A 13,864-nucleotide genomic window follows, 5' to 3' on the forward strand; every position below is an offset into this window, starting at 1 on the left:
AGGCGTTTCAACCCGAAAAAAACGACCATGTATAGCAAGGGTGCCCAAACTTTTTGGACAGAAAAAGTCTGCTCCTTTAAACTCCACAAAGGAGTGCCAGAGTTGGAATCGAATCCCGCACCTCTCGGCTGTGAAGCCGACGCACTAACCAGTCGACCACCGGGGCTGTCTAAGTATAACTGCGAACGCTGAATAGATTCAAAAAATATGCTACATTGTTTGGCCTGCTGCGAGTATGCAAAAATAAACTTTATTGCAAGTTGTAAAGAGCAAAGCAACCAGTGCCACTGACAGTGCAGTCACACAGACGACATAGAAATTACGCCATCTCCAAACACGCGTCCTCGCCTGCAACTGTTCGTCCAAACGTCGCGGGGTTCATTATAGTTCATTTCACTTGTCACCCCCCCCACCCGAAAAAAAAGCTGAAGAGCGAGAAAATACTGTCATGCTTATTTTGCGCATATCAAAATGAAACAAAGCACAGGGGAACAAAATGATCTCGAAAGTTCACACATTTACAAATGACATCATACAAAATACTTTTTTTTTTTTTTTTTTTAAAAATAGGAGCACTTGTTTCCAGGGAGCATTATGGCTTTTCAAGCAGGAGTTTTGTTTTAGTTGTGCTTTCCTAGTGGGGCCACAATGAAAGTCCAAGTTGAACATACATTCTCATTTCAAAAACAAAAATTTGTTATGTTAGAATAAATCTCTGCAGTCATTCAGTGAATAGCTTTGTTATTTGATTCGGAATATAAAGCGCCATCGCCACAATAATCATCTAATATTAAAAAAAAAAAAATACTCCAATTAAATCAATAGAGGCCATATTCTTTAATATTTTTAAAAAGTAAAGCACCTGATTAAGTACAGAACAAAAGTACAATCCATACACATCAAGTCCTCTGCACGTTACGCAGCGGGAGAAAATAATGCGAAGAATAAATAAAAATCACATTTCCATATAGAATTGCACTTGGAAAACGACACATATTGAAGAGGACCAAATCAACTCACCCGCCACGCGGCGCCTTGCATTTTCCTGCACAAATAAAAAAAAAACAACCCCCCCGAACGCATTGCAAGTCCGCACGTAACACTTTACAAACTTAAATATACAGACTGGCCGCGTGTTTACAAGTGCAAAAGTGTGGTATCGAGAAAAAAAAAAAAAAAAAAAAAACAACCAAAAAAACAAAAATACAAACAGTTGAGCTTTTACAGTCACCAGTGAAGACGTGAGCAAGTTGCGAGTGCCGTGTCCAGTGATCGATTGTGCTTTTCCAGTTGAACCCCAAAATATTCTTGTGGTTGTGTGTGCATGTTGTGGTGTGCAGCGATTCGGTTCACGAGATGTTAATTACCCCCCCCCCCCCCCACCCTGCCATGCCGTCTTCTGACGGCGCTTCCCCGCCAAGTGCCCAAGCGAATCATTTCCCCCGGCACCGTGTCCAGTTGCTCGTAGGCCAGACGACCCTCCTCGCCTGGATGGGGGTAGGGGGAGGAAAAAAAAAAAGTTTTAAAAAACATTCACTGACAGCCGTTTTACAGCATTTGGACATTTGCAAAACCCAGAGGATATTGTGCTAAACGATGATGTGTCTCCCAAATGAAAGAATCGAGCCGACGGACTGACCGAACATGAGCAGCGTTTCGATGGCAACGTGTCGCAGCTCCTCGTCGGCTGAGTCGCACAGCGCCACCACAGCTCGGATGCTCTCCACTGCCTGGAAAGGCGCAATCTTTCAGGTTGACGACTACCACGGCCAAATACGGGCAAGCAAAAATATTGGCGAGAGCCATCCAGTAACCTGCAGGCAATTGAGCGCCGTGCACGCCGCCCTCTGGCTGTGGACGCCCGCCTCCGACAGCGACTCGGTGTAACATTCCACCGCCTGGCGACGTGAAAACATTTTCGTGACGTTTACATCAACACGCTATGGTTTGAAAACAAAACAAGGAGAAAAAAAAAGGAGACAACGTGAAAGGAAGCCACAAGTGACCTTGTTCCGAAAATGGGCGTGCGGCGTGGCGGCGGCGAGGTAATCGGCGGCCGCCTTGTTGACGGTTGGGTCATCGGCGAGGAGCAGTGAGGCCAGCGTCCTCAGGGTGGCGCTGTGAGGCCACAGGCCCCACGCTGGCACCTCCTCCAGAGCTGACGAGTCTCCGCTACGCAACCTCTCTGCAAATGACTCTGAAAAAACACACGTGCGGTTTTGCTGTCATCGTTGCATTTTATTATACAATTGTAATTAAAAAAAAAAAATTGATTTATTATCTAAATTGTTTTTCTACATACACAAACAGGGAGGGGGAGGGGAATAGGGATCTGTGACTCGGGCTCACCCTCGGCGGCCAAGTGCAGCAGGTGGGTCTCCATGTCGCGGACTTGACGTTGCGCCACGTACGTGTGGAACTGAAAAACGGTGACGACGTCCTGCCTCAGGCCGTTGCACTCTGGGAAGTCGTTTGCGTCCACCATCTCGCGCGCCACCAAAGGGATCACTGCAACGCAACAACGGGGACGTATTAGGAGGAGTGTGGGGGTGTTGGTGGGGGGGTGGCATTTTTTAAACCAGCAAGTTAAAAAAACAAAAAGTACATTTAGTAGAATGTTATTATTCTAAGAGCTATTTTTTTTAAGGTTTAATATATTCAAAAAAATTTTTTTTTAAAGGTGTCAAAGTCAAGGCCCGGGGGCCAGATCTGGCCCCCCACGTGATTTTATGTGCCCCGCGGGAGCAAATCATGTGTGTCAACTATCATGATTCTTGCTGAAATCTGGACCGAAATGTCAAATTGTCCACGTGTATATATAAATAACGTTGAGATTTTGCACCGGCCAGCCAAGGGAAGATGCCTTAACTCCGAAGTGGCCCGCGACAAAAAATGAGTTTGACACCCCTGGTCGAAGGTAAGAAAAGTTGTTTTTGAATATGAACAAATTTGTAGGTTTTTTTTTCCCTCAACATTGTCATTTCATGTGAAAGCAGGTTATCATTTTATGAAAAGTAATTTCAAAGCTCGTAATTCTAATTTTGTGAGAAAAACGAAAAGTGCCAGCTTTAAAAGATGTTTTCAGTTGTTTTACAACCTTCAAACAATGTTTTAAAAAGGTTGTCTTTTTTTTTTTAGATAAATATTCTGAAAAATTGGTCCTCGGGAAAATTCTCCTTTTGGATGAGTCTTCATTAAGCAAAAGTGGGAAATTGTCTCCTTTACACCCCCCCCCCCCAAAAAAAGCAGCTGTCATTTACATTGAGAAGTTTACAAAAAAGGTCAAAATTGCACACATTGTAAAAAGCGTCATTTGATAAATTTCTCAAGTTTTCCAAGACCAGTGTAACGTGTCATCTTTGATGTGACGTCGTTCCGATTGTAAAGTTCAAAATCAGGATGTCTTCTCCCGCCCCCACAAAACAATTGTCAGCATCATGAACAACAACTCATCATTTTGTAGCTCATTCATAGAAGAAAAAGAAGAAAACTTTTCCATGAAAGAACGTGGCCATAAGACACAACCGAGAACAAAATTGCGACCTGCTTGGCAACCCTGCGGGTATTTCTCCCTCAGCGTTCCCTGGTAGCGCCGCGTCATGTGACTGGCCACCCGGTCGAGCGCGGTGTGGAAGAGTCCCGCAGAGCCGCTGCACTCGGCCCACAGCGCCATCAGCCCGTCGCGCTCCGCCAGGCCCGGTGCCGCTGCAACGGAGACGGGAGCGTCAGGGCGCGTCAACAACGTGGCGGCAAACTCAGCGGCGAGTGTGCGCGCGCGCACCCTGGGTGGGAGACGTGAGCGGCCCCGGGTGGTCCACGATGACCTCAGCCAGCCCCTCCACCAGCGCCGTCTGAGACGCCAACTTGAGCAGGAGGCCGCGACGGCGCCACGCGCTTACGCCGCTGCTCAAAACCTGCGCAAGTGAAAAAGTCCATTCGACGGCGTCACTCAAACTATTTCTTGATTTGAAATTGGAGCGGGGCGGCACCAAAGATTGCATCAAGCCGCGTCTGCGTGAGGTAGCGTGTGGTCGGGCGTACCTGGACGAGTCGACGGCAGTAACGCAGGTGCACGGCGAGGGCGGCGTCCAGGCTGTCGTTGGCGGTGGTGAGCGGCAGGGGGCTGCCGGCCACGCTGTTGCCTACCCCCGTGTCCTCCGTCAACGCCTCGCTCAGGTGGCCTCGCGCCTCCGCCTGCTGTCCTCTGTTCAAACGCAAATAATGCAAAAAAAAAAAAAAAAGACAACACGTCAACATAGAGAAATTGGATGATTGACATATTTGCAGAGCTTGCATCATTTCGTCTTGCTAGTTTCTCTGTCTCATTTATTTTACGGATTTTTTTTTTTACACCATCTAAAAAAAAAAAAAAAAAAACTACAATTTTATCTCTACAATTTATTATGATGTATTTTTGGTAAATTTTGCTTTGATTGTGCAAAGTTAATTTATGACACAGTGTATTATTTAGGGCATCGCTATTAATGCATTTCTATAATTCATTTCACAACATATTCGATCTCTGCATCTTCTATTTGTACAACTTATTGAACAGTGTAGCTTTTTCGTTGAATACTAAATTGAGGAATACATTTATTTGTATAAGTATTTTATTTTTGTATACTTTGTGAATCATTCATTCATTCATTCATCTTCCGAACCGCTTGATCCTCACTAGGGTCGCGGGGGGTGCTGGAGCCCATCCTAGCTGTCTTCGGGCAGTAGGCGGGGGACACCCTGAATCGGTTGCCAGCCAATCGCAGGGCACACAGAGACGAACAACCAACCACGCTCACATTCACACCTAGGGACAACTTAGAGTGTTCAATCAGCCTACCATGCACGTTTTTGGAATGTGGGAGGAAACCGGAGTACCCGGAGAAAACCCACGCAGGCCCGGGGAGAACATGCAAACTCCACACAGGGAGGTCGGAGCTGGAATTGAACCCGGTACCTCTGCACTGTGAAGTCGACGTGCTAACCACTTTTTCCATAAATGTGAATCATTTATGGAAAAATTGTCCCCAAAAAATGTATTGCTATAATTTATGACATCAATTTATTTTCTCTCTCTACCCTTAGTAGATTTTAGTGAACAATTATCTTTGGGAGGAGTCATTTATTCAACAATTATTTTGGTTTGCTTGATTTATTAATTTATATTCATTGGGTGAATTTTCATTTGTACAATTATTTTTTTTGTACATTTACTGCAGCAACATGGTTTCCATTTTTATTCACGATGTAGTTTGATTCATTTCTTTTTATGGGCACTTTTTATATTTCCCTAAATAATGAGTGGATGGTACACTAATATACATCAAATAAAAAAGTGAAAACTGTTTTGTTAATTTATTGATATTTGCAATTGTACTCTGTTGATGTTTGTGCATCAAAACAGGAGACCGAATGTGAACGTTTCAAGCTCACCCGATTCTGTCAGCGTCGCTGTCGAATGGCGGCGACCTGTGCGGCTGCGGCGGCGTGGCCAGAACGACGACGGCGGCGGCAACGGTGGCATCGTCGCCAGTGTCGTCGTCGTCAAAATCGGACGTGTTCAGGAAGTCGAAACTCTCCAGCGCGCTTTCCACTGTCAGGCTGAGGCTGGACGAGCGGCTCCTGTGGCCCGGCAGGCGGCACTGAGGAAGCCAAGTATTGGGCGGAGACATTCGGCGTGAGGGCGGCATTATTCAAAGGAGGGGGCGGGGCTAGCGAACATGAGCCGGTCACCTTCAAGAGGTCCTCCAGCCGCATGACTTCCTGCTCCAGGTCCTGCAGCTCTCGGCATCGGTGCGTCAGCGTCTCCAGCGTCAGCAGCAGGCCGTGGATGGCGTCCTCCAGGCCGCCCTCCGCCAGCAGCCCGTGGCCCACCTCCACGTTGCCGCCGCCCTCGTCGTCATCCGCCTCCGACGACGACGTCAGCCGCTTGACCAGCTGCCGCGTCAGGTTGCCGCCGTTGTCGTCGTCTGTGGTAATTCATTGTCAGTAACTATTTTTGTGATGGCAAAATCAATCTTGGGGACTTTTGGATTTGTGGAAGATTGTTTATCTGAAATTGTCATAAGGATATAAATGATATATATTATTTTAGATGAATTGTCATTTTACAACAATAAAAAAGAAAGAATTTATTTCACATTTTACGGTAAAAAGTTCTTGACAAGAAAAGTTAAATTGGTGTGAAAAAAAGTTGACATCAGGAAAAAGCCATTTTGGGGGCGGAGCAAATGAAATGATTTCAGAAAATTTCACAAGCCGTGTAAAGGAAAAATATTGTCCCTTTACGATAAAATTAGACAGCAAAAAATATTTTACAAGGGAAAAAAGCCCCTTCCTGAGAAAAGTTGTAATTATGTACTTTAAAAAAATATAAGCGGATAATCGGTGGTAAATGGATGGATGGAAAAAAAAATTTCTGAGAACAGACTTGACAGTTCATTCTTAGAAAACAGATTTTTTTTCATTCACTGGAGAATTTTTGCCATTTTATGTCCCCCCCCCCAAAAAAAACGTCATTATTTTGAAAACAATCACAAGGATAAACTAGAGCTGCAAAACATTCAAATGAACTTCAAGTCAAACGCGCCAAAGTGTTGCGACCTTGTTCCAACTGGACGGGCTTGAGGTGCTCGGCGTGGTCCAGGAAGACGTCCTCGGGCGAGACGGTGGCCGTGCGCCCGTTGCGTTGGGACTCGGTGCGTTCCCATTCAGAGTCCTCCAGGCTGCCGCTCGTCCCGCTATCCGTCTCGCCGTCGCCGCCGCCTTCTTCGTCGTCGTCCTCGTCCTCCTCGGCGATGGAGCCCTCCCGCAGCCTGGAGGGCGAGGTGGACGCATCCGTGTCTGGCGGCGTGACGGTGATATCTGGGTTGGACGGCGCCGGGGAGTGCGAGCTGGGTGCCGGGCTTGGGCTGGAGATGTCCGAGAAGGCGAATGACAGACGCTTGCATTCCGACGCGCTGCCATTTTCAAACACGTCGTCTGGGAGTGTTGACTGATGATGAAAAAAGTCAGAAGTTGTCGACTTAAAAATAAATATGTAAGTTGTTTTATGACAAGTTGTCCCTTTCAGAGGAAAAGGTTTTTCACTCCACCAGGGGAAAAATAATACCCTTGGGAAATTTTTATAAAATAATTTTAATAATAAATATTTATTTTTGTAATATGAGTTACAGATTACCCCCCCCCAAAAAAAATACTTGTATGAAGACTGATTCCATTTAAACACTTTTAGTCAATATTTGCATGAATTTAACTTTTTTTTTTTTTTTTTAAAGAGGACAACAGTTGCCACTTTGCAAGAACAGCAAAAGCGAAAGGACGAAATGAGGAAATGGCAGCCATTTGGAAAGCCCAAGCAGACACATTTCAAACATGGAGGAAAGTCAGTCAGCGAGGTTTGCGTTGGGGAGGGGCCACGCCACGCCACACGCACTCACGTAGACCTCCAGGCTGGCCTTGGGCCTGGGCGCCGACAGTTCGCCGAAGGAGCGGGCGCGCCGGAAGGTTTCCAGCAGGGCGCCACCGAGCGCGTGCAGAAAGGATGGGCGTTGGCGCTCGGCAGGGGGATGGCGCCACGTCTTTTGCGCGCACGGTTGAGGGTGGGCAAGGTTAGTTTGGGAAGGCAGGCAGGCCGGGGGTGGCACGAGGTGATGGCACACAATTCAGTGACGCGACGTTGGCGGGCGATGGCGCTACTCACAAAGAAGGAGGCGTCCTGGAAGGTGGGCGTCTCGGGCGTGCCCTGGCTGTAGACGGACACTCGCCGCTGCAGCGCCGCCGCCTTGCTCACGTTGCCCGACGACAGCGTCAGGTCCTCCGCGTCGAAGGGGCTGGCGAGACACACCAACGTCACCGACCGCGAGGGAGCAAACGGGCGAGCGGGGAAGGGACACTGGGACACTTGATTAGGCACGCCGGAATTCAATTGTGGCTCCGCAAAACGATCGGCGCAGCACTGAGAACACACTGACGTGAAGAGCTGAGCCGCCGGCGCGAGTATCACGACTTACAACCAGGTGACCTCCAGGTTGAGCTTGATGGTGGCCAGGTCGTTGACGTCCACAGCCACCACCTGCGGCATGGCGGTGAACAGCTCCTTGGTCTCGCAGATGACGCTCCCCACCAGCAGGTGGGTGGCCAGGCCCTTCAGCTCCGTCACCTGAGGCCACGCGCAAAAATTATGCGGTCAACCTTTGCAAACGAGCAGGGCATCCCGGCTTTTACAATCCGCAAGTTGCCAAAGGGACTTGTAATTACGCACATATGCCACAAGGTGGCAGCAAAACACAAAGCGTTGCTGAGTCCACGTTGCATCAACACAAACAAAGTGACTTCACCCGAGAGTCATCGAGAGCATTGCTGGAATTTGCGAGTACCTTGATGTTGATGAGGTCGCTGATGAGCGGCATGAAGACCATCTCGTCGCCATCCCAACTCTGGCGGGAGTTCACCTCGATCCGACCCTTCAGCTTCCACCGCTGACGCCCGTAGCGCATGAAGATCTGCGAGTGTCAGACAGCGCCGAGTGAACACATGGATCCACAATTCGGTAATAAGAGAAACTCAACGCATTAACAGTCCATTTCCTTTTATACTCAAATGCAGTATTAAAAATATAAAATGACCATATTTGTAAATAAAAAATGGTGCTCAGTTACGAAAACATTCACTTAATTTCTTGTTAGATTTTTTTTCATTATAAGTTTGATTCTGTACTTATTTTAACATTTCCTTGATTTATCTTTCAAATATTTAATGGCAAACTATATTATAAGCAACCTCAAATATTGAATTCATTTTGTTTATAGTTTTAAGATTTTTTTTTTAACATCAAATGTTCCACCGACCTTGATTTATACTGCATACTTTGTGTCCATATTTTTAATACCCGCAACATTTTCATTATTATTGCATTTAAAACTGATTCCCAATTTCTTGAATTTGAATCAATGATCCATTTTGAATTAGAATGAAGTTCAAATAATTTCCACCTAGTTTACCTTACATAAATTAATGTACATTACTGTACATTTATCATGCTTTTTTTAAAAAAAAATAACCCCCACCTACATTTCTATATTTTATTTTTTCCCCCCATATTATCTACTAGATTTCTAGACTTTTGTTTTAAATCACACTGACCATGTATTCTTAAAAAAAATAATAACTACTTGCCTCATACTGGTCTCCCGGACAGAGACGAGCAAAGCCTGCCAAACCTGATGGAGGGGGGGGGAAAAAAAAAAACAAAACATTTTGACTTTCCTGGGCTCAAACACTGACGACAAATCGGAGGACGGCTTCAATTTCAAGCAACAACCACCACTTGCAGCCAGCAGAAAAAGTTCCAGCCGCTGACGCTCACCTTTCATCTTGATGTGAAATTCCCCGAGCAGGTTCTCCAGATCGCTCTCAAAGGCGCTCATTTTCTGAAAAAGACAAGCGGCATCAAATCGCGCTGTGGCGTTTGAGGTGGGGGTTCTCTGTCGCAAGAGGCGCACCTCGGTGTATTCTTTGTAGCGCCGGTTGACCTCGGCGATGCTTTCCTTGGTGGCCTTGGTGGAGGGCGAGCAGGTGAAGGCCTGCTTCATGCGGCTGGCTCCGTCCCGCAGGCGACTCTGGATGCAGAAGGCCTCGTACAACTCGTCTACCTGCGCGCAACACACACAAATATTAAGACACATTGGTTTAGACACACACAGAAAAAAAACACAATACACACACACACACACGAGAGAGTGGAAGTCGCCATTGGCCGCTAATGGCGTTCAAGATGGGAGTCGACATCAAAACAGACGCGCTTTGCACATTCTCGGGGAGCGCTGATGGCCATTTGCTTCGCTCATGAGGTCAAAGGTCAGGTTTGTGTTGTCATGACAACCAAGCCATTTTTGGCATACGCACACGACATGTCGAATTGCACTTCAGTTTAGAAAAAGAAATTTGAGGGGGCAGTTGCACTTCAATATTTGATGACGCCATGCACGGGCTGACTCAGATTCTCTCGCACGCGCGCACACACACACACGTCTCATGCCAGCTGGCAAATGAAAATGAACATTTGCACGAAATAAAATGATTTATGTAAAACAATGGAACCTGAATTGACATTTTCTATGGACATCTTCATTTTATTTGTCTTTTTTTATCTTAAACTGAACTGGAGACGGACATTTTTCATGTAAACCATCTTACGATATTTGCAAAGTAAAAAAAAAGGGATCTAATGGAAATTTACTCATGTATATTTTTTCCAATTAAAAAAGGGCATTTTACTATTCCGTTGAATGTCTTTTGATATTTTATATTTTGATGCAAAATTGGGATTTTTCTTTTTTTTTATGCAGACGTGAGATTATATATATTTTCGTATATCAGATTTTTTTTTTATGTAAAAGGTAGGATTTTACTTTGCATTTTTAAAAATAACATTTGCATTATATTTTTTGGATAATAGTTTCGGTTTTTAAAAATCAAGTTACAACTTCAAGTAAATCCCCTTTGACGTATTTATGACTTCAATGAAATTCCGTCTCACAGTTATGCAAAAAGTCTAAAAATGTGATTTCCTTCCCTCTTATTTGTAATGATTAAAAATTTGATTTGTTTTACATTTATGGCAGATTACAATGGTGATTTTTCGATGCATTCTAAATTCTCGTGATTTAAAATGATGTCCTGTCAATGTAAAAACTTTGTTATGTGGTAACGTCATTTGTCATTTTTGGGGTACTTTTGGCAATTTTTGTTTATTTATTATTTATTGATTTTTACACATTGTGTTTTTTGGAATTAGACCAGAAAGCATCCTGTCATGTTACTTTTCTTGATCTCCTTCATTTTGTATGACTTTTGAAGGTTCATGACCTTCCTAGCAAAACTTAATACATGAATTGTGATTCTATTTTCGGGCGCCGCCAAGAACAGAGAAAGCTTCATTCGCAGGCTTCACAAAGCATTTGAGTGTTTGTTTTAACACCGGCTGGGATCTTATTGAGCCCCCCCTTCCCACACACACACGCACACACACACACATTCCTCAAAACGCCTCAAGTCCTGACCCACATCCAAACAGGAAACACGTGTGTTTTTTTATTGTCCGCCGGGCGCTTATGAACGTATTAAAGGTGGCCCGCTAGATGTCACTCGGCGGATGAGGCTGGTAACCACGGCAACCCCGAGAGCAGCATGCGTGCGCTGCCGTCACGTGTGATTGGACGCGCGAGGACAGCCACACGCGAGATCATTTGTGTGACCCTGAAGATGACAAATGCAAATGACTACTTTGCAACCTCAGCCGGAGTATCCTTTTTTTTTTTTTTTTTTTATAAATCTTGACCGACAGGGCTTGGCAGCCCGATTTTCCTTTTCGGTCAAGTGGAGTGCACTTTGAATTGACTTTAAATGGGGTACAGGGATTTCATTTTGTGTATGTTTTTGTTTGTTTCATGGCATGGATTGCTTGTTTACCTTGCTGATGTGAAACTCGAGCCGTCTCATGTACCTCTCGATGGCTTTGATTTGCTGCAAAGACAAATAAGGGGAAGTGCACGTGACACACCTTGGCTCGCTGCGAAAACATCCAAATGGTATTTAGACGAAAAGCGAAACATGTCATTTGACAAAAATGACCGCGGAGGTGTACATATACTTAAAATCCTTGTGGAGCCTCTCCCTCTTTCAAAACCTGCCCTGTATTTATTATTCCTCATATGATGCCAACATTTCTTCTTCTTTTTTTTTTTTTTGACAGCATGTCCTCACTCACCTTGTCCAGATCGTAGAGAACGCCCTGCACAAAAGGAAACAAACGGAAAAGAACACTCCGTTATTACAGGATTAGCTTTTCATTTTTAGTCCTTGTGCCCATGAGTCACGGCGGGCGGCCATCTTGATTTTCTCGCACTCACCAGACGCGAGTTCCTCTTCATGTCCTTCATGAGTAATGTCAGTTTGTCCAACTCTGCCTGGTGTACCTCCAGATACTCGCTGAGTGCCCCAAAAAAAGAAAAAAAGAATGTCTGTTAGCTTAATGCTAACACATAATGTAAAGCGTCATTCACTGGCTAACGGTATTACACTGAAGGTGTGCAACTCTGAATTGTGCTTAGAGAAAAAAAAAGACCCTTGCTTAAAAGACTGCTATGAAGCAGTGAGCGCCAGAGACGAAGCACAAATTAGCGCGGAAACACTTTCCACTCACTCCAGGCCTCGTTTGAGTGCTGTGTAGACGTCCTCCAGTCTTTGCGGTTGAGGCTCTCTGGAGCCGCCGCTGCCGCCGCCGCCGCCCTTGTGACCGGACAGGTGAGGCCTCTTGGGCTTGGACGCCGGCTTCTTCTGTGCCACCGAGTTGGCCATGAAGGAGTTACACCTGTGGGCAAAAACGTGCGCTCATATGAAGCCATTTGGCTGGGTGTGCCTAATCAAGCGTCCGGTGGAGTTGTGCTCATTCATCATGAATTCATCACATTGGAAAACTTCTCCAGCTCAAACTTGGTAGTTGTTCAGGTCCTACATTATTCATTTTGACAAACAACACACCCACACACGCGGTCGTCCGCTATGACCCCGATGCGGTGATTTCACAGGATCGGCGTGTGAATAATTGAGGCTGGTGAAGAGTGTGCTGGCGATAAACGGGCTGCGGGTGATGCGCATGTATCAGGGCCGCATGGCAAAGAAGAGTTGTGGGACGGTTTTCAACCAAATTAATGAAGCTCTACTCGGTTCTTTACACGCAAGCGATTTGCAAGATCTCTGTGTGAAAGAGGCTCATTGGGAACAGCGCCTCGTCTGCTGCCCAAACAGGCTACAATAGAAATGTGAACAACATGAACCCTGCACAGCGAAGGTGGGATGTGGAATGGTTTTTCACAACAACAAAAAAACAAAAAAAAAAAACGAAGGCACATTAGCTTCTTGCACACTATTAGCAGGTTCTCTGTGAGAAAAAGGCTAATTGAAGCGAGCGACAAGTATTTGGCCAAAACGGGCTGCGGTGGGTGCAGGATCTCTCTGGATGACTAACTGAGGCCAGTGATGAGTGCGCCGCCTAAACGGGAGGTGGTTGCGGGACTGTTTTTAAGCCCAAAATGATGTTATGATGCGCATAGTACTGGCATAGCAGCCACGGCTTCGTGTTTGTACAGCACACAACATTTGCTACACTGCAAGTTCCTTGCGCGGTAGCCATGCCGTGAACAACAACAGCGCAGCTAAGCCTCTGGTCAACATTTTTCAGTTCCTGAAAAGACGCCAAATTATTTATGTCGCGCGTTCCTAAAAAGAAAAGCTGTTGTACATTATTAAGTATACAAGACTGTCGATGGGTTGGCCTGTGGATGCGTGCAGCCCTGTGTCATGTGCATGTGTGCAGACTGCCAAGTAGTATACGCGCGTGCGCGAGATCCACGATGTGAGCGCACGCACTGACCCCCCCTTAAGGCTGCCCTACATTTGAGGTAGCACAGACCGACTGGCGCGCGCGTCAGCGCTGCCGCGTTCCAACCAGTTTGCGGCGTCAGATTGGCGCTCGTCGCTGCTTAAGGAAATGTCAGCTAAACGAGTGCGAGGGCGGCGGGAGACGAGCGTGACCTAAAAATGGGACGATGGGAGGAAGGCAGGCCTGTTTTTCATACGTGCAGATCACAACTCTTAATACTTTTTGTTTTGTAATAAGAATCGAATCTGCTGCGGATCTGTCTGATTTTGGAAAATAAATTATCCAGTGGGCGCCGATAGTCTCAATTTTGGTGACTATCGCTGCTGGTAGCTACTTTAAGTTGGGCTCTATTTTCAGGAATACAAGGAGTACTCAAACAGGCATTGACATTTTGATTTGAAATTAAATTTTAATCAAGCGTCT

General features: G+C 45.8%; 1 protein-coding gene and 1 long non-coding RNA gene across 3 annotated transcripts in view; both read right to left on the minus strand.

Moving 5' to 3' along the window:
- Positions 1 to 225: 225 nt before the first annotated feature.
- On the minus strand, positions 226 to 1,172 carry LOC109528042 (uncharacterized). The gene is made up of 2 exons (XR_002170627.1): positions 398 to 1,172; positions 226 to 354 (listed from the first exon to the last, which is right to left on the minus strand). It is a non-coding gene; the product is annotated as an uncharacterized LOC109528042 (long non-coding RNA).
- A 20-nt stretch (positions 1,173 to 1,192) lies between these two features.
- The window catches only part of ripor2 (RHO family interacting cell polarization regulator 2), a 29,494-nt gene continuing 16,822 nt past the window's right edge, over positions 1,193 to 13,864 (minus strand). Inside the window, exons 3-24 of one of the 2 annotated variants that reach the window (XM_019890311.1) lie at positions 12,203 to 12,370; positions 11,910 to 11,988; positions 11,768 to 11,791; positions 11,470 to 11,523; positions 9,501 to 9,650; positions 9,365 to 9,428; positions 9,175 to 9,218; positions 8,376 to 8,501; positions 8,010 to 8,158; positions 7,700 to 7,829; positions 7,437 to 7,577; positions 6,601 to 6,991; positions 5,731 to 5,966; positions 5,431 to 5,639; positions 4,042 to 4,204; positions 3,782 to 3,914; positions 3,544 to 3,705; positions 2,350 to 2,508; positions 2,007 to 2,197; positions 1,815 to 1,898; positions 1,640 to 1,730; positions 1,193 to 1,487 (exon numbers count right to left, since the gene is read on the minus strand). In XM_019890311.1, the coding sequence (XP_019745870.1) occupies positions 1,360 to 1,487; positions 1,640 to 1,730; positions 1,815 to 1,898; positions 2,007 to 2,197; positions 2,350 to 2,508; positions 3,544 to 3,705; positions 3,782 to 3,914; positions 4,042 to 4,204; positions 5,431 to 5,639; positions 5,731 to 5,966; positions 6,601 to 6,991; positions 7,437 to 7,577; positions 7,700 to 7,829; positions 8,010 to 8,158; positions 8,376 to 8,501; positions 9,175 to 9,218; positions 9,365 to 9,428; positions 9,501 to 9,650; positions 11,470 to 11,523; positions 11,768 to 11,791; positions 11,910 to 11,988; positions 12,203 to 12,370 (3,076 nt within the window). In that variant the 3' untranslated portion in view covers positions 1,193 to 1,359. Of the gene's footprint in view, positions 1,488 to 1,639; positions 1,731 to 1,814; positions 1,899 to 2,006; positions 2,198 to 2,349; positions 2,509 to 3,543; positions 3,706 to 3,781; positions 3,915 to 4,041; positions 4,205 to 5,430; positions 5,640 to 5,730; positions 5,967 to 6,600; positions 6,992 to 7,436; positions 7,578 to 7,699; positions 7,830 to 8,009; positions 8,159 to 8,375; positions 8,502 to 9,174; positions 9,219 to 9,364; positions 9,429 to 9,500; positions 9,651 to 11,469; positions 11,524 to 11,767; positions 11,792 to 11,909; positions 11,989 to 12,202; positions 12,390 to 13,864 lie in introns of those variants that run through there. The other variant, XM_019890310.1, reaches the window with a different exon arrangement.

The sequence above is a fragment of the Hippocampus comes genome, unplaced genomic scaffold, assembly GCF_001891065.2.
Source record: "Hippocampus comes isolate QL1 unplaced genomic scaffold, H_comes_QL1_v1.1 scaffold71, whole genome shotgun sequence".
Taxonomy (NCBI): Eukaryota; Metazoa; Chordata; class Actinopteri; order Syngnathiformes; family Syngnathidae; genus Hippocampus; species Hippocampus comes.